The sequence below is a fragment of the Serinus canaria genome, chromosome 2 (genome assembly GCF_022539315.1).
Source record: "Serinus canaria isolate serCan28SL12 chromosome 2, serCan2020, whole genome shotgun sequence".
NCBI classification, from domain to species: Eukaryota; Metazoa; Chordata; class Aves; order Passeriformes; family Fringillidae; genus Serinus; species Serinus canaria.
The window spans coordinates 34,097,484-34,124,952 of NC_066315.1; the positions used below are offsets into that span (position 1 = coordinate 34,097,484).

Sequence of the window (27,469 nt, forward strand, 5' to 3'; positions counted from 1 at the left end):
CTCAAAGGTCTTTTCCAGACTAAAGATTTCTGTGCTTCCCTGGTTCTCCGAGCCGATGTTGTGATGTAACACGCTTTCATGGAGATGCGCCAAGGCACCCAGGCAGGACCCTGTCTAAGCGTTTACAGTCGCTCTTATCTCAGCCCTGCGTTGCCCTGGGAAGACGTACAAACCCTGGCAGATTAACGGTGACCTAAAAGGTGACGGCAGCCTGTGTCTTGACGTGGGACGGAAGAGGAGATGATTAATTCGGGGTAAACGGGTGCGACAGAGGTGATGTTGTAATCACGGACAAGACAGGAGGGCACCTTGGGAGCGCTGTACGGAGGAAACAGCAGCCCGGTCAGGTACATGCCCCGTACAGCGCCGTGCCCGCCCCCGAGCCCCACCGAAGGCGTGTGCCCGTGAGAAGCAGAGACCATCGGGCCGCTCCCCGGTCCCCAACCGGATCCGTGTCGGGGCCCGCCCCGTGCGGGCAGGGCCAGGCTGGAAGTGACGCGGGCGGACGGGCGGAGCTGCGCGGCGCTGGTGGCGGAGGCCCCATGTTGATGTCCCCGGCGCCCTCCGCGTCTGCCTAGGTAAGAGCTATCCGGAGCCGGCTGGGGAGCACGGGCAGGGCTGACACGCTCCTTCCCGCCGGCTTCCGGCCGCTTCTGGGCCGGGCCGGGGCGGCCGGGCCATGCGGCCGCGGTTCTGCGCCACCGGCCCCCGCCAGCTGTTCGGGCCGGCCGTGGTCGGCAGGAGAGCGGCGGGGCCGGGCGGCGGGAGCCGGCGGGTCTCCCCTGCCCGCGGGGGAAGAGGGAGGCCCGGAGCCAAGGTGACCGCGTCGGGCAGGTGGCGGAGCAGCGGCGGGGAAGGGGCGGGAGGCGGCGCAGGTGGGGGCCGGGGCTGTCGGGGGCCCGGGACCGCAGCTGGAGGACTCCGGGAGGAGCTGTCTGGGGGTGGTGCGGCTCGTCCTGCTTTTGTTTTTCCTGCCTGACGAGCTTTTCCTCCTTTTCGCCGTCCTTTCCGCTGCGCAAAGCCAAACGCGTCGCTTAGCCTTCCCGTGGGAAGCGCTTGTCATGTCAGTAATGAAGCCTGTGCGTAGCTCTTCCTCCTCCTCTCCCGTTGCCTAGCCCGTAGCTGCGAGTTAAGCAAGCAAGTACCCAGCATCCCCATATCCTTGAACTGTAAGTAGATCTGAGCATCACCTAAGCTCCGGGGATTTTCCTGCTAGGCAACAGTAATCCCACATGATTGCGCTGGTCTGCACAAGTTAGATTTGTGAGCAGTTCTGCTTTGGGGTTGGAAACCAGTCTGCCTTTACTGGTTCCACCAGGGCTGGTACTCAGCTGTGGCAGCTGACAACCAATGTGCAGAAGTGGATAGAAGTGGATTTTTTTTTTCCTTTTGGTGCTGTTTTTTCGGTTTTTTTTTTTTTTTTTTTTTTTTTTTTTAAATACATGCTTAGTCTGAGCTATACAATTTTAAAGACAGACTTCAGACTTAAAAAAATTCTCTTGGTTTTATTTTTAATGCTGTGTTTACTCTTTTTGTACTTAATTCTACCTAATGAAAATTAAATACATTATTTCATGTCAATATTATTTGGCTAAGTTACTGAATTACTAAAAATGAATTAATTGGTTGCAATTGAAAATAACTAAGGTTATTCTTTCTCTATTAGAACCATAGATGCATACCTTTTAAAGTTCAGAGTGAAATTGAGAGAAGCCTATGTTTTGAAATATGTGGGAGTTTTCAGGGTTTTACCGTGCTGTAACATTTACTATTCTGGGCTGAAGCTACATAACTGATAAGATTTATTGTGTACCTTGTTGTCTCTAGAAAATTGTGTTTTGATCTTTATTCAGTTTCTTATGAAAGTTCATTTTTTTTCTTTTATATCTATTAATAGTCACAAGCTTTGTGTTTTATCTTGTAACCCGTGCTGTTCAATATACAAGACTGTTTTTTATTTAACATCTGATACATTGAAATAATGTTGTGGCTGCCCGCCCTTATGTAATTCATATAATACTCTAAGTTGAGCAGTAATAAGCTTAAAATATTGATGGCTTAAAACTAAAAAATAACCCCTTGTATTTACCTTTTCCTTGTTTTGGATCATGGATATGTGTTTACTTCAGAGTGCAGTTTGTTTTAGAAAGCACAAGGGCTTCGCTACTTATTTTTTAACCGGTGAAATTTTAAAAGGCTATAGGAGGTACACAAACACCTTTTCATATTTGAACTACTTGAGGCCTGCAGTGACCTGTCTCCTTTTGGTTTTGGTTTCCATATGTATCTTCAATGAAAGTAACATATTATGTCACGCACTGGGCAGTTACCTCTTTGAAGGTGTGAATGTGCTTGGTCGGTATAAAATTACTTTCAACAGCAATTGCAAGAACAGGATAGCTCATCTTTCCAGAAATGTCAGATACATGAGGCCCTAATCCTCCTAATATCAAATGTTTTGACAAAATTTTGATTATACGATGGAGTCAGACTCTTGAAACTTCTCACTTGCATATATTCTATTTTTGGCAGATATTGCCGAATCTGAGGATGTTCTTGTTCTGCTCATGAAGCGTCTTGTGTTACTGTGCTTTGTAGCACTGTGTATCCTGAATGAGGTGGTGAATGGAGAGCACAATTAAAAGCTTTTGCAGTCTAGCTGATTAGTGTTAATCCCTCCAACTGCATGCTTACTTCAGTGTTCCTGCTATCAATGCAGGCCATTGTTTATGGTAATGAAGCCAAACACGAAAGTATGTGTTACAGTGAGAATAGTAAAAGATGCCCACAGACTGCTAAACGGGGGCAGGAAAACTCTTGAAGTCGGGAAAAAAGCCAGCCCAAACAAAACCCTCCTGTTTACATAAACGTTCTTATTTTTAAGAAATGTCTTAAAATGGAACTTTGATACTTTTACTGAGAGGGGTGGAAAAACTTAATGTATAAAAATGCTGTGAAAAGCTCTGAGCAGTACAGATTTCAGTAAAGTTTAAAGCAGGGAAACTACGGAACTTTTGTTCTCCTTCTTCAGCATGTCTAGAACCATTAAAAATCTTTCATTAAGGTAGAACCCAGCTTTGTTTTCACTCCACTACTTTTATTTTCTGCTTTCTGACTCTGAGAATAATACTGGGGACATTCAGCTAAGCAATGCTTTCTCTCCATCTTGATGTCATTGCTGAAATGCCTGCTCTTTTTATTCTGAGAGATGGTTGTTTTGGAGAGATGCTGAGGCAGTGCACTCTGGTGAATTTAGTCTATGGCTCTCTGTTTTCAGAACAGGGGAACTAAATGTTAGTTTTTTCTGTCATACGTATTTCAACTAGATTAATTTTTGTAACTTCACAATTTCTTCCACTGTGTTCAAGTAATAACTTCTACAACTTTGTTACAGGTAACCATGTCATCCTTTCAAGAAATTCCATCCTCAGCTAGCACTTTGCAGACCTCCAATTTTGCACATGTGATTTTTCAAAATGTCGCAAAAAGTTACCTTCCAAACACACATCTTGAATGTCACTACACTCTGACCCAGTTTATCCATCCTCATCAGAAGGACTGGGTTGGTATTTTCAAGGTAAGTTATGCTTGTTCTATTGATATTTTTCAAACATTTGCTTGCTCTCTTGCAAGTTAAAAAAAATCTCAATAACGGTAAACTTTAAGCTGAACATCACTTAAGTGGTGTATTGGTTCCTGCTGTTGGAGTGTCAGTTTTGTAACAAAGGCTAAACTGGAGACCAAAACTAGAAGTGTGAGTCCAGCTGGAAGTCTGCTGGAATAAAGAGAAGGTTTAATGTGTGCAGAATTGAATGGAAATTATTTGAGAAGAGATGTGTGGTTACAGAGTGACGTTGTGAACAGGACTGAGTGAAGAATGTGATACTGTGCGTGAAATATGCGCGCAAAGAATGAAAGCTAAGCTGGAGATAACTTGTCCCACACCCCTGACTAATTTTTATTGCTAGAATAGGATGAACAGTATAGATCACTAAAATTATTCAAAAGAGATCCTTGGAAAAAAGATATTCGGAGATATTTTCAAAGGTTAATAAAGCTTCATTTATGGGATTAGAAATTGATTAATTCTTATATCTGCGTCTGTTTAAGACATTGATTTGTCTATCTTTTTCACTATAGTTCCTAATAGATGATGCTTAAATTCCTTATTTGCATTTTATTTAATAGTAGTTTTGATATGGGCTTTAATGAAGTGATGCTTTGGCAGTGGGGATGAGAGAAGGGTGACAGGCTAATTTCTTACTGGAGCACTTTTCCCTTAGAACTCAGTTTACTGTAAAAGAATGTAAGTGATTGACTTTTTTGTAATCTGCAGATTGTGAGATAAATTACTCCTCTGCAATATAGAAATACTGTTCTGTGTGACAAAGCAGAAGTTTCTAATGCAATGTGCAGTGACTGTATAGTTACTAAATTGTGCCAGAGAGGCATTGACTTACCAACAGGCACATTTCCCTGCTTACACATGTGTCTTATTTGCAAAGTTTTGACAAATGATGTAACTGAAAAAACACTTGAATATTTAGTTCGTGGCATTCGTGAAATGTAAAAAAAAGTCTTTATTAAAACTTTATAGTTGGTTCTGTTTATGTTGCGTGTAAGCATCTTGAAATTATTTAAATGCAAATGTAATGGCCTGATTGCCTCCCTCACTTAGGTGAGGGAGGCAATCAGGCAACACTCTAGAATTACTAATTAAGTAAAAGAAAAAAAAGAAGTTGGGAAACAGTTTTTCAGTGATTACACAAAATGCTGTGCGCAATGTACAGGTATCTGATTTCATCTTGACTGTGTTGATAGTTTTCTTAAACTATTGATGTTCTACTTTATTCTACTTTAACAGAGGCAGGTAATACTTTGGAAGTCATTTGAGGAACATGTTGAGCTGGCATAAGGTTGTGCTACTGTTCAAAGAAACATGTTTAATGCAGGGTGGTTTGTTTCTTGTGCTTCCTCTTCATGTGAAATGAGATCTTGTGTGGCAAATCAGATTGAGGTTAAGACCAGTGTATTGTGACTCCATGTTTAAAATGGAATTCCCCAACTAAATTTCCAGTTTGCCTGATTCACATCAGTATAAGGGAAGGAAGCATTGCAAGATGGCAAGAATAAAAATGTCTTTCTTTTAGTGGTTATATCAGCTTACACTAAGTGTTATGAATATACTTAGTATAGTTACAGTGCACTAGAGCCAGCTGTCTAACTATATGTGTCTACAAATATGTATGTGTAATGTTTGCAGTAAAATAAACTATGAGAACTTAGTCATCTTGGGATAGATAATAGAAGTTGTACTGTGATCTGAATGTAAAAATGAGTGACTTCTAGAGAATGGATTGTTCATAAGCAAATAAAAATGCACCTGGAGGTGGCTTGAAACCTAATGAAAGCAGAAAGGGGTTTTATCATTTACTTTTCTTAAACACATAAGAAGGTTGCAATGCATGGTTAGTAAATTGAGCCTATGATTGAAAAATAAAAAGGACAAAAGAAAATCTTGATAATTATGAGAACAGTAATTAATGATCTTCAGTATTGGCTGGTATGCAGTGAAAGTGGAATTTCTGTGAGAGAACTGAAAGTGTTGATTCACAGACTGTTCATGTAGAGGGAATAAAGTTCACTTTGTCCATTTGAAGTGCATAAGTTGCTTAGAAAACAAATTGTTCAATCTGGTGTCATTTAACCTTTGTCTGAAATTGCACAGAAGGTAGCTAGTGTTGTAATAGTGAATAGTGGACAGAGGAAAAAGGCACCTAAATTAAAAAAAAAAAAACCTCAGCCAAAAACCCCAACAAACAGTGGTAATTTCTGATTGGTGTGGAAAATAAATATGAAGTAAGATTCTTCTGCACTCTGTGAGCATTGTTGTTTTTGGTTATAATGTTGATTTTTATTGAATTCTAGGGGTCAGTGGCTTCAGCAGTACTCTTTGTTTGCTCTGCTGGCTGGATAAGATTTTTTTTTAATTGAACTGAAAAAAAGCTTAGGTAAAAAATTAGGTACCTTTTTAAGTGAATGGTTTTTATTTAGGAAATGAGTGCTTTTCTTCAGCAGCAATGCTGTCTTGAGTAAATATTAGTTATATATATATCCTTATATTATTGCATTTGTTTTCTTGTCCAGCTGTTAGTGCAGCTGCACAGTGAAATGGATCAGTCGGATGATCTGCCAGGAATAGACAGCCTCTCCTACCTCAGCTTTTGCCATCTTATTTCGTAACTGACTTGGTTCTTGGTTTGATCATGGTGTGGTGCAATGGGCAGCAGTGCTGGTGTCACTGTGATGGAAACAAGGGGACTGGGAGGGTGTGTATGGGAAGGGCTATGCCTGCTTTGTTGGTATGGCTGCTTAATATGGAATGACGATTGCAGCTTCTTTTTCAAACTTTTTTAGAGTTCACTTAATAGCAGCTTACTTGAGGTTGTGAAAGTTAAGACTCTACCAGCTTCTCTGCATATGCTGTAGGTGAAATATGTTTTTTTTTTTTTTGTTCCCAGTGTAAGTTGCTAAATGTTGAACTTCAGTAATAAATGAGGAGAGGCTCTTTGGGGTGGCAGTAACAGGTTTAAAACTCTTCCCAGGCAAGTAATTTTGTATTGCTTAGAAATATGAAGACCTAGAGTTCATAAACTGAAAGAGTAATGTTGCATACAGGAGAATTATTTTAGGTGTACCAGTTCTTTTACAAACTAGATGCATCTAAATGCATACACTAGTTCTGGGATTGGACGTCTGGCAAGAACTGGGAGATGTAGGAATTGCAATAATGAAGATAATATCCTTTAGAGCTGAAGTTCTGCATATGCATTTTTAAATTTGTTTTGTGTTTATTTTTATTACTTGTCCCCTACAGGAGAAGAGTCAAATGCAAGTTTTGATTCAGTCTTCAAGTCTGTTATCTGTCATTGCTGCTATGTGTTTTTTTGCTTTTATGATATTCAGGAGAGTCATCTGTAATCAAGTGCTAAAAGGTCTTGATCAGTTATACCCTTGTGTGTTACCAAGAAAATAAAAGGCATTTTTTTCAGATAAGTACTGGTGTAGTATTTGGCATTGACATCCAGAGCCTGAGTTCCTCTTCATGCAGTTTTATGAGAACCAGAATTTGAGATCAGCTTTCCCTCTACTGAGGGTTTCTGTGCAGGATAACCTGATGGTTCCTAGTGTGAACTCAAAGGTGAGAAGACTTACCATCCTTGATTGATTTCATAGGAGGTCTGTATTCCTAGAGTGATCCAAGACCTCTTTATTTGTTTCTGCTCATCTCTGGTTAATCAGAATCTGGAGAGGCCTCTAATGTAACCCAAATCTAAACCTTTGAAATGAGGAGAAATAATGAATACGTGCACTGCATCTGGTTGCAAAACTGGCCTGTCTGTAGGTAGTCCTAATTTCCGGCGAGGGAAGTCTACATCTCATGACTGTAAAATAAAATAATCATATGGCTGAGTGATATTTTTTGCATTATTAATACATAATGTCCAGATTTGCAGAAGTGTTTGAAATGTCTGCTTGGTTTCTAAGAAGCAGTGCCTACCTTTTTGTCTGGAGCATGTCTGCAAATAGGGCTGTCAGATGTTCAGTAAACAAGAGAGGCTGGTTTACTCCACATCTCAAAGGTACAAGAAAGGGCTCTTCTGGGCAGTGTGAAGATATTGCATCAAGAGAGTAATGTTAAAGGTGTATATCATAATACTTTGTGAATTTCTAAAGATATAATTTAGCTGAGACAAGCATGCTGGAATGACCTGCAATATCAGCACATAAGCAATCTTACATATGTTATGATTTGGTCTTGCTGTGTCATTAATTAACTATTCCATCAAAGCTTTTCTGTTCCGCAGTTCTAGTTGGTACATTTTTCTAAGTAATCTGCATTACCATTCTTCTAGGATATTTACAAGTTGTAGGTTTGCTTTGATATTTACTGTCTCAGAGTACCCCTAAAGAAGAAAAGAAAATAATTTCTTTCTTAATTTTTATGTCTTTAAAATGCGCAATTAAAAATTAAAAATGGAGAGCCAATGTTCTGGCAACCCAACGTATGGAACAACTGAGTAACCAAAATTGGGAAGATCATATTAACTCACTGAACACAAAAGGTACCTCTTGCTCAGAGAGAGTACTCAGTATTTACAAGGCCACATGTGAGTTACTGTTTGTGCATCAGTGCAGCGCCTGTGTTTGTATGCAACTTAATTTCTGTCTTTTCAATGTCCTTATTTATATAAGGTCTCAGAATTAAATTGTCTGTGGTGAAAAACTTTTATAACACAGTTTAACACTGTATTTGATAGAGTCTTCAGAAACAACTTTTTGTTTGCATTTTATCAAGGTAATATAGCTGTATCTTTGAATAGTATTCTGGGTTATTTAGTCTCTTTTGGACTTCAAATAATAGTACAGCTTGTGTGAGTCATTTCAATATCCTGATTTTTCTGTAGATTGATAACTTAAGCAACAATTATTTCCATACAGATTACATCCTGAAGTACAAAACATCTGGATGTGTTATTTGCCACATGCATATAGAAATACCATTTTTCTGGCATGGAATCATCACTGCACAGCTGGCCATGATAGATACAGGAATGTGCAGTGCACAGTATGTCCTGTTGTTAAAATAGTTGGGAAAAGAACTGTTGGAATTCAGAATGTTTTTGAGAACTGCTTTATCTGTGAATTAGAGTGATTCTGTTGGTTTCTGGTTTACTTTCTTTGGAAAGACAAGTATTGTACTTGGCATAAAAAAGAAAGTCCCTGGCAACATCACTTGCTGTTTCTGTATGAGGTGAAGAGAATGATAATCTGGGTTTATGTGATGTTGTCTTTTACAAGAAATTGTAACATTTTTTTTCCAAGTGTCAATAATTTTCTAAAACTATTTGGTGTGGTAGGCTGTAGAATTGGCGTAACCAAGTAGTTAGTAGCTGGTAACAATTTTGAAGTAAAATAATGTGCTAATTGATAGTTCTCGTGAGATGTGGTAGCAGGGGAATAGTTAACTTAAACCCCACCTGCTGCTCTTTTTAAATTCATTTCCATGCTTATCTCCTAAAGTAAACAGTAGCTTTGTTACTCTTTGATCTGTCATACATTTTTGAACAGTAGTTTACATATGTAACAAGTTTATTTTTAGGGAATTCATATTGTTTCTATATTTATTTTGATTTATACCTAATAGAGGAAGTTGATCTTATGGTCAGGCACTCTGTCAATGTCATTTTGACACATTCCTCTGAGCTATGAGGTAGAAATATAATCAACAAGAGGTGATCATAACTTAGGATCCTGATAGTACCTTGATACTGCAACAAATACCATATGTTTGCAGTGGTCCAAATTAATGTATGTGTTTGTAACATTCAGCAGAGATGGACTTCTTCAGGTCTGGGACTGGGAGGACATTTTGAGATTACAGCCTTTCATAAAGAATCTAGAGTACTCTGCAGCCATCTTCTACCCAAGAATGTCACAACCTTGGGGCTCCTGTTGTATAACTGATTTTAATCCCAGTGTGAGTAGCAAGGTCATGTCTGAAGTGAAGGCTTAAGCATCTTGGCTAATTCAAAGTTGCATCTGGTATATAAGGTGATTACAGGCATACTGAAACCCCCAAGTTTTGATTTTGCTTACTTATTTTGAAATGTCTGTGCCTGAATGTTACTACAGTGTACTTAATACTTAAATAAGTACTTTTCCTTATGTCCATGTTCTGAAATTTTTTGTACAGTTTGATTCTTTCAGTACTGCTATCTAGATACCATTATTTGCTGATGATGCTTGTGTTCAAAAGTACATTTCATCCATGGCATATCAGTGTTAACAGTCAGCATTAACTCTCAGTAATTTTGGCTGCTATGAGCTTCCCTGCACCCAGATGTTTTCATTTTCTATCTGCTAGTTGTTTAGAAGGACTTGGTGTTTGTAGCTGCCAGTTGTAGATGATGTGCTACAGTAGCACAGGCATTGCTGTCACTTTCAAATAATGTTACTTTACTCAGGGTTATGGCCAAACCAAGCCTGCTTGGAGAAATCTCTTCATGTGATACTGGTCCCAGTGGTGTTTTGCTTAGACACCTGTGCTGTCTGTGGTTTGGGGCAAAGTGTCTCTTACCATGTGAAACATGACAAGGCTGCTGACTTACAGTTGTCAGTAATAATTAAACTGTATAACATACATCCAGAACCTTATATACTGTCTGTAATTTTGCTTCTTTCAGAGGTAGCATGTTGTCTTCTTGCAGTACTTAGGGTGCTTTGCCAAATTTCTTTCTCAGCTATTTAATTTACTTTTTAAATTAGAAAAAGGACTTAATTTTTACTCTGATAAATTTTGTGGTCGGTCTTTTTGTGTGATTTTTTTTAAAAAACTGGATCGTAATTAGGGATCTACAGTGAAGGCCTGCTGATTATGCCCTAGTTGGTTCAACTGAACAGTGTTTTCCAAAGAAGTGTTTGCTTCTTTGGCTTTTTGATGTTGTGTAGATGGGTCAGGCACTGTTAATATAGCAGAATGAACACTGCTGTTCTTTCAGCTGTGTAACAGCTTTCTGAGGCCAGGGAACAAAATGCCAAGTGAGCCTCCTATGCTGATGGTCTTTCTTTAAGCACTCTGTCTCCAGATGGAATCGATTACTTTACCAAGCAGTTATGAAAGGAAAGAAATTTAACAAAATGGAAAATCAGAAAAAATTTATTTTGCATGTTTATCTCAAACTCAAGAAATGAAAACAAAGTTGGAAATAATTTTTACACTGGAAACACTATGGAGTTCTAAGGTAGAGTTTCACCTTAGAAAAGCTTATGTTCTGTGTAAGATGAACCAGATGAGAGTTGAAAGAGATACAGTGAAATAAAATGGTTATTGTTTTCCCTCAGGTAGATATTGGATAACTCATTATTGCTATACAGACAGACACCTCCCTATTTATGCTCCCTCCCTCATCCTCCCATTTATTTTTCTACTTGGCAAATTTTCTTCAAGCTATTCTGTTGAAACATACCGTGGGTGAAATGTAAATATGGTAAAGCTAATCTCACTGTGTGATGTGACATGGCAGTAAGAGGGGGGCTTGTGTCTGTGGGGCAGCATAGAAGAAGAAAAACCTTTTTGATGACTACATGTCAATTTGTTAGTAGAAGGAAAACCTGTCTAGTGTGAGTATTATGGGACAGCTGAGTTGTCCCTACTTGCCCAACCAAATTGCAAAGTACTTGATGCTGGACTCTTAAACTTTACCAGACTTCAGCATTTCCACCATGGCTACTGAGTGGGTTTATATGACTGAAAAGTCTTTATGATGTCCTAAATTGAAGTAAATATTTTTGCTCAAAAGTAGGAGATAGAAATATCATCAATGTATCACTCTGTAATGGCCTATTAAAGCTTTTTTTTTTTTTAATGGAAGGAAAAATTAAATTAACTGAGGTTTCAGTTATACATTGTACATAATAACCTAATCGGGATATGACCTTTTTTTGTGGTAAACATGATGTGTAGTCATGTTTTGGTTTAAAAACATGGCTGAGAAGGTGAAAATAGGATTTGGTTTCTGGATTGTTAATCTCTTGGGTAACTTCAGGAAGGAAAGCAAGAATGTTTGCATTTATGCACAGCTATCTAATTAAAAAATGTATTTCAGACTGGAGTTTGAAAGAATTAAATGTAGAGAATACGGAAGAATGTGTTGAGTAGCAGATGCTTTATGTCTAATTCAGTTGTAAAATGGATGTTTTTCTGTTGCTTTAGGGAAGTTGCATCATCAAAGTCTTAACATGCTCTTTTGACTGAGAAATAAGAATGTTTCTATTTTTTGAGTTTTGAACTCTGAGCAAAGTATTTTCAGAGTTTTCAATGAATTCTTTTAAAAGTAATGGTATCAGCACAGACAGTCAATGCAGATGGCTGCTGTGCTCATCAGATAATAAACCTGAGTTCAGGCTTCACAACAAGTGAAGTGCAGTGAGTGTAGTTAGACAGGTAATTCTTCATTTTTCTCCTCTGAACTTCAGAAGGTTTTATGTTGGAGTTCTATAATTTGCAGTGTTTGTGTGCTTGTATGTGGATGTTGTAATGGTTGCCATGGCTTGTGCCACATTTTATAAGTTGGACTAATAAACTGTATCTGTTTTGCTCTTCCTGGCTCAGAGAAAATTTCTGTGTTCCCTATATCAATTTTTCATTTACTTAAGATTTCTGATAGTAAGACAGTTCTACTGTGCATCAGTACATATTTTATGTTTTGACTGGAACTTAGTTTCATGTTTGTAGTTGACTTTTTGTTGGTTGTGCTTTTGTTTTGTTTTTGTTGGTGGTGGTGGGTAGTTTTTGGGTTTTTTTTGGTTGGTTGTTTTTTTTCAACTGATACGTAAAGTTAGCTTTAACTTTGGTTTCACATTTTGGTACATAAGAGTGTGTTCTTTGTACCTAAATAGATCTGTTGATTTCACATGAGTCTTCAACAAGAATTAAGTGTAGGTTTCCACATCTTTCCACTTGTTAACGTCTGCTTTTAAGTTGTAATTATTAATGTAAATAAATATGTTTGGTACTTCATAAACATTCATAATTTTCATAAATTTGTAGAACTTGCTTAATAAATGAAAGAAATGAAAAATGATACGGTAATATTGAAGACTTATTTTAAATATATTTTTATAATGGATGTAATTTCTCTCAGTAGCTTTTTTTCGTTGTTTTGAATTTCAAACTCAGGAATGAAATTTTCAAATACTTTTAAGAAGCATTTGTTTGTTTTCTATAGAATGTTTTCATGGGAAGAGGTGCTCAGCGTTAGTTATATCAGCTGTTTTGGCAGTTGAAATAGTCAAACTCTTGTTCTTATCGACTGACAATTTTCCATTTTCCTCCTGTCAGTGTAGTACAGGTAAGGTGTCCACATCGAGTGGGTTCTTGTGGAGGATCTGGGCTCCTCTTCCATTTCAGAGACTAACCTGGACTATAGTCTGTATTATTAGTAGTTGTATTTTGTAGTATTTGTATTAGTAGTCTGTATTTTGTTGGTATCATCAGCAGTAAGACAAATAACCTAGCTTTTCTGATTCTGAAATGAAACTATTTCTCTAAGCTAATATGCCCGATGTTGCTGAGGGTGCCGTTTGTTTTGCTTCCAAAGCTACAGGGTTTTATTTATCATATAAACTCACTGTGGAGCTGCTGATGAATATTCCCATCTTCTCTTCATATTTTTCACTTTTTTGTTGATTTCCCTTATAGCTTTTGCCGCTAGTTTAGTTTCTCAATTTTTATTTACTTTCTCTTAAGAGGTGTTAAATTTTATTCATATAGTTTTAACCCTAGTTAAAGTTTAGACATCTATTGGTTTTCTTTCTGAGCTGAAAGAAATATCTATGTCAAAGATCACATTTAAATCACTGCTGAGCCATCCAGTGTGTGCTGTAGTCTTGTATCTGTGATAGTATAGTCTGGTGCCATAGAGAAGCTTATGACTATGTATATAGTATAGTATGTATATAGTATATTATGTATGTATATAGTATAGTATTTTATAGTTTGGAAGCACTGTGTACTCCATACTAGGCTCATTAAAGAACATATTGACAAAAGATACAAAGTACTAAAGTGAAAGTTTATTAAAACCTGTTGATAAAATAACAGATTTTGTTTTAATACCTACATCCTACACCTAAAACATGGATTACTTCAATTTGTTTTTATTTTATTATTGTCATTATGAGGCTTTGCTGCTTTTTTGTGCCATCTAAGAAATAACCCTGTGAAATTTAATGATATTTATTTTTATGTAGGAAGGATGTTGAAAAATGTTACTAAGTTAACTTTCTTTGCTGCAGAATACTTACCTTCCTCTTTTAAAATGTATTAAGCTGTGAGGAAGATGACATTTATTCATACTTCCTTCTCTGCATTGTCACATTTTGACACGTGCAACGTGTAGCGGGGAAGACCCTAATTTTCTCAAATTCTGTGCAGTCATAAGAACTGTTGGGCAATGCACACCTGCTGATATCTTGCTGGTGCCCATTGAGAAAGGATGGAATTGTCATGATCATAAGAGTGTAAGACAGGGAGCCTCACCAGGGTAAAGAGAGGATGGATGACAGGAAATGTGGGAAATTGTTACAGAAAATATTTTTGGGGTAAACTTCCTTGGGTATTCCCTGCTAGCTCTTGATGTGTCACAATTTTCTCTTTACCAGTAGTCCACAGATTACAGTTATACTTGAAAATACAGCACCTGCTGGGAAACAGACCAAGAGAGTTATTTGTTTTCTATATAGTTATTTTTGTTTGTATCTGTATGGCTAAAGTTTTAAATGACCTCAAAAAAAACCCCCTTTTGTTGATTACTACTACAGGTAGAGTATTGATAAAAATAACTTTTGGTTTCAGGATCAACCACTAAATTTATGAATCAATATGTGATATCTAAGAAAAATATAAAAATATAGAATTCCAGGAATAAACTTTTTATTTTCGTGTTTATGTTCACTGGATTTTGTTTATTCTCTTTGTTTTCCGGTGTTAATTATCATAAGGAACAAAGTTATTTTAGTCACAAAAATAGCATTAGAAGCAGGGTGTGCATATTCTGGTTTTTAACAGATAAAAAGATTATTTCAGTTCTATGCAGTGAAAATTTAGATTCTTTTCTGAAACGAAAAAGATGATGTTGACTTTTCACTCACTGAGAGCTAAATTTAGAAAGCAGTGTGCTTTAGTTTAGGACAGCAAATAATGGTATATGCTTCTCTTTTCTGAAGTAAAAGCAAATTCAGGACAAAAAAGTTTGAGTGGGGTTTGAAGACATGACTAATGTGAAAATTTGTGAAATGTTTCCTGTGAACTTTTTTCGAGAAAAAATTGGTTTTACTACCTTCAAGTTACTGGAAGAGTTTTCCTTGCTGTTTCTGAGCTATTTAAAAGTGTGGGAACAACAACCCCAGGAAGTCTCATTTCATTGACATTTTTAAAAGCTGCTTGATAGGAGATATTATAGAACTTTTCTTTGCTAGGAATAGGCTTAAGATCTGGTAGATTATTCTATTCTAGTGGATGTGTTGAGCATCTGCTCTGCTTCTCTTCAATAAGTTTTGCCTTACAGAAGTAACGAGAATTCCATCTTTCCACTGTTGTTAATCTGTGTTTCTTGAGAATATAAAAAAGTCTCCATCATCTTCAGCATTAGTTTCTTCCATACTTCTTAATAAAAGGTGAAGAAGTGAATGGATATCTATGGAATAATTATTCAGAATTTTTTAAATTAATGCTGTGTATTAATTTGCATACATGAAATGTATGCCTATATACATAGGTAATTGCTGCTTTGCTATTGAATTACTTCCATCTCTAATGTTTTCTTTGCCTATCTAAACATACCCTCCTTTTTTTTTTCTTTTTTAGTTGAAAATTCCTTTAAAACCCTAGCTGTTAATGCTTTTAAAATACGTTGCTGAAATGTATTCTTTATAAAGAAAGAGTTCTACACTTGGAGTTTGGAAGTGTTGCCTATTGGAGCAATGAAAATCATAATTGTTAATTTCATCTTTTCTTGCTTTTTGTGTGTGGGTATTTGGTTTTTTCTTTTTCCTCTTGAAACAGTCTTACCTGATAAAAATTGGAAAACAGTTTATTCCCTTTCCATATCTTAATTCTTCCATGACAGTATTCCCAGTTACTGATAAAGTGTTTGACACTTAGCATTTCATAAGGATTTGGTATTTTTTTTTCATAAGTGGAATAAATCAGATATATTTCTTCTTTACCATTATGCTACTATTAATATCCATTACTTTACAGTAATTGCTTTGGCTTTCTGGTTTAGTTGAATGTATTTCAAGCCTTTTGGGAGCTATGTCTTCAGAGAGTAGAATCATAGGCTCATAAAATGGCCTGGATTGGAAGGGATGTTACAGAAGATGTAGTTTCAACCCTCCTGCCAAGGGCAGGGACCCCTCTGACTAGACCTGGTTGCTCAGAGCTCCATCCAGCCTGACCTTGGACACTTCCAGAGATGGGGCATCCACAGCTTCCCTGAGCGACCCATGCCAGTGTACAGAACTGCACTCTTAGGAAAACTCTGAAAGCAGAGGGGTTTTGGAGTTAGCAGAAGACTGTGCTGACTTAGCTGAGTTATGTTTTCATGCAGATCTGTGTTTTTTCTTTCCTGACATAGTGTGTATGTATGAGAGAGTTAGCATTCAGTGAAGTGCTTGTCGTTAGGATTGCAGAAGTTGTCAAAAAATATCAAGTGTCAATTGTGATCTTTCAGAAGCATAGAAAGCTTTTTTTTTTCCCTCCCTCCTTTTTATTTTCTGATGAACCAGTTGGACAGTGGACACAAAAGAGTCAACACTGGCAGAACCTACACTAAGGAGATTTCTCATAAAAATAATGTTTTTGTATTTTTAATACAGAAATGTGTATCTTTATAGAAAAAAATTAATGTACCAAATAGTTCAACATATAGTGAAAACTGTCTGGTGTTTTACTTTACATAGACCCTTTTATTGCCTTAAACCCATTTACTGCCTTAGGTAACAAGCTTAATAAAATTAATGCTAAATCTTTGACATGCTTGTTAAAATATTTCTGATTGGTAAATATTGTTAAGTATCTTTTAATTGCATTTTGAAGCAGAAATATGCATATTACAGTATGTTGTAAAGGCCAGACCATGATATCTTAACTGTGTATATCAAATTCTTCTGTTTAATGTTTTCTCTTTCTTTTTTTAATTTTTTAAAATTCTTTTTTGTTGTGCTTTATTTAATTTTAGGTTGGTTGGAGTACGGCAAGAGATTATTACACGTTTCTTTGGTCACCTATGCCAGAAAATTATGTGGAAGGATCAACTGTTAACTGTGTGCTGACTTTTCAAGGTGAATATATAAGGCAGCGTCTCTCTATTTTCCAGCCTACTCAGCTTTTTAAGTACTTACTGGTTCATTTAGGTTCTGAGCATTGTATAACAGTTCTGGAGTTTAAAAAAGATAAATTGGAGGATAATTTTCAACATTTCACTGTGGGAAGTTTAGTCTTATTTTAGATGTCAAGGAAAATTGTAAGGAAAAGTATGTGACTTAGTATGTTTTTTACAAAGTAATGGTAGATATTCATGACTGATAGAGAAGCTCTGCTGGAAACTATTAAAATACAATAAGTGTGTTTAATCTTGGCCTCTCTTGGTGCATTGTGTCTTTATATAGTCTTTAGTCTCTGGAGTTTAAACGTTATTGATGTGAAGTGATTCTTGTCAAAGAATAAATAGTGTAGATGGTGGTTTCACCAGAGTTCAGAGTAGTCAAGAGTTGCAAGGGAATTTTTGCTGCAAGGAATTGATGGAATTATCTGAGGCTTTTAAGAAAAGAATAAGGAACAAACCAGAAAATGTTACACCACTGTACAAGTCTATAGTATAACTGCATTTTCAACACCTAGTGCAAGTCATACCTTCTTCCCTCCCCTTTGCAATCTGAAAACAGGTCTAGTGAAGTGCAGCAAAGGAGATCAAAATTAAGAAATAGCTTCTCTGTCAAGGTGTGGAGTTACAAACATGAGGGCCATATTTGTTAAATAGAAAAAAAGACAATGACAATAGAAAAAGAGACAGTGGATTATAACATGGGAAGATTATGTCTGACATTAGGAGGAGCATTTTTACCATGAGGGAGTAATGCAGCTCTTCAACAGGTATCCTGGTTTGGAAGGATAAGAATTTCATACAGTTGTTTAGGCACAGCCACAGTAATCTCAGGTGCTGACAACAGCCTCTTGAGTGGGAAACCTGACAAAATGACTTTCCAGACTTCCTTCTGCCAGGTTTTTCAGGCTGGGCAAGGAAAGTAATGTGCAGTGACTGATCTCTTTAAAATCAGCTACCCATGGCATGAGTGGATTAACCATTCTATATATCCAAAAAAATAGGAACCATTGATGTAAGCTACCAAGTGACAAGTTCAAAATGGAGGTCAATATGATACTTTTATAACACAGTCAACATGCAGAACTTGTTGCTACAGGAGATGACAAATGTCAAAAATATACACAGATTGAAAATTTCATGTGGAAAGAGCTCCTCTGCTAGATTAATGCTTTTCTGTGTACAAACAGAGTTTTGTGTACAATCTTACCTTCTGTTTTACTTGGCAAGAGTAAAAAAGTCTTGCTTTGTTTGTGTGTTGTTTATTGCTTAAAACATATTAAAAAATTAAATAATTGAAGTCCTGAAATGATGACTGTATTAGCTTGTTGTCTAATTAAAGCTGCAAATAGTGATAGCTTTGAGTTCAGTTCTTTCTCTTGCCAGGTCTTTTTTTTTAATCTGGTGCTTTCAGCGATGATCATATCCACATGGTCTGATAACCATTTTATAACCTTGAAGTTGATTGAAAAGTGTGTGTGCTCTGTAGAAAGTGGAAGGAAATCATTAGTTTCTTTTACATTTACCAAAGTTCACTGAATGAATGAAATTGGGTTGGACTGAAATGAAAAGTGATCTTGAAGAGTAGAACCCTTCTGTTCAGTAGAACTGCCATTACCAGTCCTTTGTACACAGAATTTTACCACACATGAAGAGACCAAGTGTCTCTGTCTCATCTGTTATGTTTCATCCTGACAGATCTCCACTTTTATAGAGCTGCCAGATTAAATCTCCATTCAAACAGTCTCCTGGTTGTGTTTGGCAAGATATTTTAATGTTGCTGAGATGAGATCAGTAGAGCTTACAGGAGCTTAATTATCTGAGCTAAATAGTAAATGTTGTGCAGCATGTTAAACGTGGTTGGTTTTTTTATGATCAAGTAATTGTGCTGGAAGGAAATAATCAGAAATCTGTTTCTCCAGTACATGTTAGAACAAGAAAAAAGACTTTCAGTAGTTTTAAAATCAGGTTGTCTGAACCAATAATGAAATGTGCTGAAGCAGCAATGTAGATTGTTCTGCATTTATTTCTGCACAGTTTCACCTTACTTAAGCACTGAATCAGGTAAATTGAACTACAGTGCTATATAGGAAAGTGTAGCCAGGCCCAAAAGCATGAATCCTGATATTTTGAGATTCAGATACTATTCCATGAGCGACTGTTAATAAAGTACAAGATTAATGGAAACATGAAGTTCTTGATACAAATGCTGTCTATACAGCAAATGTAATGTTTTACTGTTTCTAGGAAAGGTAGCTGAGATTACTGGTAAAGGACTTCAAAGAATCTGGAATAAAAGTTGGTGAAAAGTTAATGATAAAGTTAGAAAGGGGAAAGATTGAAATGTGGTGAAGTAAGAGCTGAAATGGGTGACATCACCTCCTGGACTGAACACTAGGTGAGGGTTTATTGTGTTAGTATCATCATCAGGCTGGCTACAGTATCCAAAAATAAGTATTCTGAATAAAACTGGCTGGTTTTCTTACCATTAAATTGGGTAAAGTGTGGGTCTTGAATATACTAATAAAGGTAAAAATGTCAGTAGTTCTTGAAATGATTGGTTTACATTGATAAATCTTACTCTGTGAATCTGGGTCGTGCAAGAGGCTTGAAACTTTAGTGGGCAACAGTTCAGTTGGATAGTTGCACAGAAATTCTTCTCAAATAATTTGCTTGCATAATTTACATTTACATAGCTTCAAGAAAGGATTTATTCTTACCTTGTAAAATCTAGAGGAATTTTTTTTCAATTTTAAAAAATAAGCTCTTTGTTAAACTCCAGGCTCTTGCCTTTCAGCTGGCATCATCCATTCAGAACACTTTTGTGCTTTGGCATTGAAAAAGAAAAGAAAAGAAAAGGAAAAAAAAGGCAAAAAAAAAAAAGTTTATCCCACAAACCCCTGCCCACCAAAACAACAACAAAACCCAATGTACAAATGGTACCCGGTGAAGTGGCAGATAGATATCTTGTCATTGCATATTATTTTGTCTTTTTCTGTTGTATTTGTTTGTGTATGTATTTCAAGGCTGAAAAATCAGTTACTCCATATTCTGTGACTGTACAGCAGTCACACAATAATGTGGGCATGATGCAACTTCATGGCATCTGATTGCCAATGATTCTGTTTCATAAATGTATATGCAGCAACTATTACCTGATGTATGTGAGGTGATGTGTACATATAGCAGCTATTGCCTAACACTGTTTAATCTTTGTCTTAACTGCTAGCAGAAGTTGCTGGGGGATGAAGGTTACTAAATAGGATGACTTTTTCTTCTTGCTGTTTTGATGTTATATTTATGCCATACTGAGGCAATGAGCATGGAATCTGTAAGTCAAAGATGATGTGGTAATCTGTCTACAGAAGGAGACTTGTAAGCTTGTATAGAATATTTCTTCAAATATGAATTTATTTTGATAGGATATTATCTACCAAATGATGATGGAGAATTTTATCAGTTCTGTTACGTGACTTACAAAGGAGAAATCCGTGGTGCAAGCACACCTTTCCAGTTTCGTACCTCTTCTCCTGTTGAAGAATTGCTCACTATGGAAGATGAAGGAAACTCTGATATGTTAGTGGTGACCACGAAAGCTGGACTTCTTGAGGTTTGATACAAATATTCTTAAAATGCTATTTCTTTTTGTACTATATACACACAACCACAGATACTGAAGAAAAAACTAGTAGGAAAAGACCTGCATGTGTCTGTGTAATGTATATATTTCTGGCTTGTTCTATAGTATTTGGTTGAAGTTCAGAACATTTGCAGGTTAAACAAATCAAGATGTAGAAATGTATAGCACTAAGCATGGACAGAGAAACATGAGAGTAGATACACCCCTTCTCTCACATCTGTAGTCACCAACTAACTGGAGGGGAGGAAGATAACCTTTGTGTGAAATGGTGCTTCTTGTAAGGAAAAAGAGTTATGGAATCAGTGTACTTTTATTTTTGCCCAAGTTAAGAGCCCTGGAGACTGTGCTGAATAATTGGAAGTACCTAAGTATATTAGAGTAGTTCTTATTTTATTTAAAGCAGTTTCCTATGCATTGTATTCCTTGCTAGAGAGATGTGATTGGTCTTGTGTTTGTATATCAAGAGTCAAAGGGTTTTACATTTGCTTGTTGCTGTTTGTAGGCTGAACCCTATTTAAACCCAAACAAACAAAAATGAAACCCAAACAAACTTTTGTTTGAGTTGCTTCTTGGAAAATTGTTCAGTGCAGTTCCCTTACTTTGACATCAGACATTTTATCCTGTTAGGTGCATCTAGGCACATACGTGCATGTATTTGATTTATGGCTTTCAAAATGTAGGGATGAGAGATTCAGTACAGAGAAACCTCTGGAATATTTTTGCTTTTCAGATTCGTACTCATAGTACTAACATTAAATAAGTTCTCAAGTATTTTTTATGATCTTTGTTTGTAGAACTGTAGGATGGTTTGGGTTGGAAAGAACTGTATAATGTAATAATATAATAAATAATATAATACTTCAACCTCCTGAAGTGAGTAGGGACATCTCCAACTAGATCAGGTTGCTCACAGCCCCATCCAGCCTGACCTTCAACTTTTCCAAGGGTGTTGCATCTACCCCCTCTCTGGGCAACCCTTTTTAGTGTTTTACCACCTTCATCATAAAAGTTTCTTCCTTATGTCTAATCTAAATTTATCCTCTTTTAGTTTAAAACCTTCACCCCTTGTTCTGTTACTACAGGCCTTACTAAATAGCCTGCCTGTCTTTTTTATAAGCTCCTTTTAGGTGAAAGGGCACAGGGCTTACTTTTCATGTTCCAGGGCTTACTTTTCATGTGTTGGTGGGGTGTAGGGTGTATGTGCATATTCATTTGTTTCTCAAGAAATTCCTCAAATACTGCTGTAGAGAGAATGTGTGTCTCTAGAGTCAGCTGTCATTTTTTAACCAAGCTGCCATCATCAGAATTACCTCTTCCACAGTTGCTGTCACTTGGGAACAGTAAAGGCACTCCATTTAAGGAAGGAAAAATTGAGGATAAATCAGGACACTGCAAAGTATGCTATCTAATGGCAGTCTGGTACTATGCAGTAAAAGCAATTAAACTTCAGAAATTTGAGAATAAGGGGAAAACTGTAATAACCTAAACAGGGAACGTGTATTTTTGTTTCTGCTCAAACAATGGAGTAATTAGTTATCCACTTGTTTGATTAGAATGAAGGGGAGAAAAATTACCAAACCCCATTATTTTCTTTTTTGTTTTTTTTCTTTTACAGTTTAAAATTGAAAAAATAATAAAAGAAAAAGAAGAGCTGTTAAAGGTGACTTCTGTTCTGGAAAAGGAAACTACACAACTCAGAGATCAAGTTGAACAACTGGAAAAAGAACTTAACCATGAAAAGCAGAGATGTGAACAACTGCAAGCAGAGCAAAAGGTTAGTTGTTTAACTGATTAAAGCTGATTCATCATGTCTGTATTACTGCTTTTTCAAGAAACAGTCAAACTGTGAAAATCAGCTATCAAAACCCCTCAGCAGTTAGATAGACATTTACACTAGAATAGGTCAATTTCTATTAACCTCCTGCCACTATTCCTTTTATGTTGTAAAATGGCTAAAATATTTAAGGCTTTTGGTACCAGGCTTGGTAGGATAATCGATGACAACTGTTACCAGATGTGTGATATTTAACTGTGGATTTCATAGTGGAAAGTAGTTGATAATTTAAAGTTTGCTTACATTAATTTAAAATGGAGGAAAGCTTTTCAAAAAACCTCTCCTTAGGGAATAACTGCATAGAACACAGAACAAAATGGTAAAAATTTTTGGTATGAAAAGCAAAGATCAACAGAGAATGCTTCTGCCAAGGTGTGTAAAGAGTGAAAAGGAACTAGTAACTGACTTCTCTTAAAAGGTTTCACAATTCAAAAGGAAAAGAAGCATAAACCTAAAAATTTGCTAAAAGTGTTAATCAATAGTGAAAATGTAAATGTACCCTAAATCAAAGCCAGCTTAATTTGAAATTCTCATGTGGTAAGGAGGAAATCAAATACTATAAAAAGGGCACCTAAAAGTTGGACCTAATCTATTTTTAAGCTGCTGCTTTTTAAAAAACCCAGCTTATAGGAGAAGATTAAAAACATGTGGGAGGGAGGTGGTGACACGGACAAATTTGAAGTAATGAAACCTACATAATTTAGCTGTGGACAGCAGATAATAGACTATTTCTAGGAACTAGTATGTACGTGTCAACAGTCCTGTGTCATACACCTTTAACAGCAATTTTTTGAGAAAACTTGAAAATGTTAGTGCTTTGTAGTATTCTTTTGAACAGTGAATGAAATTGACTGGAGTGTTGGCTAAAGAGAAAAGAAAGGGTAAGATGTTGTTTAGAAAAAGGTTTTTTCTATTAAAAAATGATACTAATTTCACATGCACTAGCTCAAATCAATGAGAGAAGGATATAAAATCACATTTCATTGATTTACAGATCAGAGGTTTGGTGGATAAATCTGAGTAAGCTACATAGATTATGTTCATTGTCCCTTGAGGCTCTTATTTAAAAAAATGTTTGAAAACAACTGTCAGTTCCAATCCATGTTAGCTTTAAAATTCCATTTTAGAACAATTTCTGGAATGGGATTCTGATTGCTGTCACGCAAGGATACAGTTAGACTGCATAGGAACAAAAATGTCTCAATTCTTTCTCACATTTTGCATGAACTTCTCTAATGCAGAATAGTTTTGCTGCTAAGATACCAGAATTTAGCCAATAGAACTTAATTTCAGGAATGTTTGGGTTTGTAGTTTTTACTGTCTCTTTTTTTATCTACTATTGTTGTTCTGCGTTGGCCTTGTATTCTCATTAAGAGAGAATGCAGTGTGACAAACTTCTCACTTGTACTTAGCTACAAATAGACATCTGACCTGAGGCTGATGTAGCTCTGTAGCTCTTTGCCTGGCTAAAATACTATGGAAGTTTTCTAACTTAGGCAATTTTTTTCTTGCTAAGAATTTGATGCTGTCTTATTTTGCCTTTTTTTCCCTATTGTCTGTTTTCCACTTTTTTAAAAAAAGAAACATATCTGCTGAGTTGAAAAAGTGTTAATTTGTTTATGTATATAAGCAGAATATAAATTGAGTGTTATTCCTGAAAATTAAGTGAGCATCAGGTGCACTAAGTTAATGTTTTAAACATTGGAAATTTTAATAAGCAATGCCTTATATGTGGCTCTCCAGTCTTAAAGATGACTTACTCTCCTTGCCTTCCAGCCCAGTACACGAAACACAGCAGTAGATCACAGGATTATGTAATATATGTTTGCTGGGAATACATACAGTGTGTTAATGGATTGATTTAAAGGTTCCTGAGAAGCACTGACACAGCACTCAGCTGGATTTCAGTACCTAGGTTTTATTTTTCTTGTGACTTGTTTAAAAAAATAAAGCATCAACCAAACCCAAAAATCCAAACAAAACAACCTCACAAAACACCCCCATTCCAGCTAACCACTAAGACAGCTCCTGAACACAGCCCCCAGATAATCTAGTGCTCTTTGTGTGATGTGAGTAGTTGTTGCTGGCAATAAACCTAAGCAATGTGTTAATTTGGATATTTTTATATTAGAGTATAGGGGGTAATCTTAGAAGTGATAAGTAATCAGAATGTATTTGTATTTTCTGTAACAGCAAAATCTTCACAGGTGCTTAGTGTGGGCCATGTTGTTTTGGCTTGGCTTATACGTTTTTTTGCCGTGGAGTGGTTGTTTTAATTAAGTATTATGGGGGCTTTTTATTTTCTTCTTTTGTTTCTAGTTCTCTTTTTTCATATGCATGTGAATTTTTAGTTATGCTCTACAAACTTAATACACAAAATAGGTAGTAAGTGGAACAGATGAATCTAAAATCTGTATTTTAAAAAATCTTTAACTTAGGCAAAGGTTTAACTTTTTGGAATTCTACTTAAAAAAATCTTCCAATATACTTCAGAGTGTATTAGACTAATGGACAACAATTAAAACAGAATAGGCCGTATAAGAAAATATAATTATTGTATATACTGGATGTCATTACCATTGTGGTTTAAGGCAGCTGTAATTGATAGCAATGTATTCCTGTTAAAAGTAAAGGTAAGTTACATTGAACCCATGTGTAATCTCTTAACAGCTTTTTGTTTGTTTGTTTGTTTGTTTTTGCAAGTGCTTCCATCAGGAAATACACAGTATATTTCTGCTTGTGCAAAAAGCTCAAAAAAAAATCTACAGTACTACAAAGCACTGTGTTTAAAAAGCAGTAATTTCGTGTGTCAAGGAAATGGATGTGTCTGTACAGGCACATGTATTTGATCCTAATTGAGTGCAGAGCTCTTTATGCTCCCAATGTATTGGCAACTAAAATTTGCTTAATACATTTATATTGTGATAAAGGAGCCCTGGAGTTATGAATCCCTAAATGCATAATATTTGCCAATCTGCCCAATTTCTGAAAATATTTCTTAGTTTCTTCAGAGGAAATTATATGGGTATCTTACCTCATGTGTTTTTTTTTTTTTTTTTAATCAAATCCATTGTTCAGCTATGTTATATTTTTGTAATTGAATTGAGCAGAATGTGGTTAGGGGTTGGAGTACCTAAGTTACCTCAGGGGTTAGGGGTTGTAGTAGCTAAGTTACTTTACTTTGGTGCAGGATGGGAAAGCTCCAAGTTCCTAATTTGAAAATGTTTCCTTGAAAAACAGTTCTGTTAAAATCCAAAGTTTTATTCATATTTATTCATATGCCTTCAGATGATTTTCTTTTTGGTGCTGATTTTTATCAGTACTTGTTTTCAGAAATAGCTCAGAAGTAGTTTGGATCATTGCGAAATGCTTCTGTAGAAGCATTGCTTTCTTAAAATAGGATAGTTGTAGATATGACAATGCCACAGCTAATTCCAGTTAGTGCTTCCCTCCTACTCCTGATTAAATGACCTCTCTTCACACCTAGTTACTCTTACAGAATTCTGGGCAGTGGAACTGGTGTCTTCTCTGTCTGCTTTTTGCTGAGTTGGGGTATTTTATAAGTGGTTGGGGAAAATATTAGGAAGAGATAAGCTTAAAGTAGGTCAGTCTTTTAAGAACATGGCTTTTAAGAGTCTATTCAGGTGTAATACAATCAGTGCTCCATGAAGCTTGACTATTGGGATCTATGCATGTTTTCAGGTATTGAAAAGATTCCCATTTTTTGAGTTTTAAAAATGGGAGAGTTTTGTGTTTGTGGCACTTGAAATTAATTGTTACAGCAGACTACAGACTTTGCTTTGCTAAGGTGCCCTTGCTGTTCAGTTTTGTGTTGTCTTCTTAAAAGGTAGCCATGTAATTTCCTACAAAAGGTAGGAGGAGTAAACACCTTCTGACAAAAAGTCATAATGTGCTATTAGAGTTCCTGAAACTGATCTTCTTGTAACACGTTATTGCACTCTTGTCCCTAAAGGCTTTTGCTTTTTTAGATTTGGTTAATTTTTTTAGTGTTTTATCACATTAATAAAAAAATTCTTATTCAACAGGTGAATGATTCTGCAGACAGGATTTTTTCTTCTTGTTGCCACTGTCACAGAAAAAAAAGATATTTGCAAGGCACACAACTCTGCATTAGTCAGTGTTTGCACTCACAGGGAACATGCTGTCCAGCCCCACTTTTTTAGTGTGTACTTATGGTTTATTACCACTAAGTTGTGTTAATAACCTCACCCTGCCAAAAAGATATTGTAAGATGAAGGACAAATTCAGTCTCTATTTCCTTTAGGTTGATCTTTTCCCTCTTATCCAAGGCCTGCTTAATGCAGTATGTAGTTCTTCTGACAGAATCAGTTTGGAGAGGGTATAAGTGGCCTTTACTTTTTCCTGCCCCCAAGCATGAAAATTTCCTGCCCCCCTCGTTTAGCCCTTTAAAAAGGGCTTGCCATAGGCTTGCTGTATTTTCAGTCAGAAGAAAGCATACTATTCCTTTGCAGCAGTTTTCATGTCAGTTAAACCATTCCTACTTTTTTTTTTTCCCCAGATGACATTAAAATAGTTCTTACTGAGTGTGAAGATTAAACTTAATCTGTTACTACTCTGTGTGGGAATTCAGAGTAAATGCGAAATTATTGGAAATGTTTCAGAAATGTCACATCTTTTTCTCACAACCTTCTGTTAGTGTTTCAGAGTTCCTTTGTTTTTACTAGGGTGATGTTCCCTGGTAGCATACTTTTATTTTGGATCATGCTATATATACAGCTTGCAACTCTAGCAATATAACACTGTTAAAATAATGATGTGTAGTTACACACTGATTATTTTGCTTAAGAAGATGACACATTAAACATGATTACAGAACTTCTTCAGGTTGCATTTAATATTTCAACTTTTCCTTTGGTTTACTTTTGTAAGCTGGTACATAATCAGTGTGTTGAATAACATTATGCTGCTTTTATCTGTATATATTTTGCTTTTTAAAAATTGAAGGTAACAACTTTAAGAAAATGGAACAAAAGCTTAGTGTGTTTTTATTTAGAAAATGATAAT

General features: G+C 36.3%; 1 protein-coding gene across 5 annotated transcripts in view; it reads left to right on the forward strand.

Moving 5' to 3' along the window:
* Positions 1 to 221: 221 nt before the first annotated feature.
* Positions 222 to 27,469, forward strand: part of TAX1BP1 (Tax1 binding protein 1) — a 56,013-nt gene continuing 28,765 nt past the window's right edge. For 2 of the 5 annotated variants that reach the window (XM_030228696.2, XM_030228702.2), the window contains exons 1-5: positions 225 to 578; positions 3,395 to 3,577; positions 16,806 to 16,908; positions 20,372 to 20,559; positions 22,205 to 22,363. In XM_030228696.2, the coding sequence (XP_030084556.1) occupies positions 3,401 to 3,577; positions 16,806 to 16,908; positions 20,372 to 20,559; positions 22,205 to 22,363 (627 nt within the window). In that variant the 5' untranslated portion in view covers positions 225 to 578; positions 3,395 to 3,400. Of the gene's footprint in view, positions 579 to 1,021; positions 1,170 to 3,394; positions 3,578 to 16,805; positions 16,909 to 20,371; positions 20,560 to 22,204; positions 22,364 to 27,469 lie in introns of all 5 variants that reach the window. The other 3 variants (XM_030228699.2, XM_050970571.1, XM_030228705.2) reach the window with 3 other exon arrangements.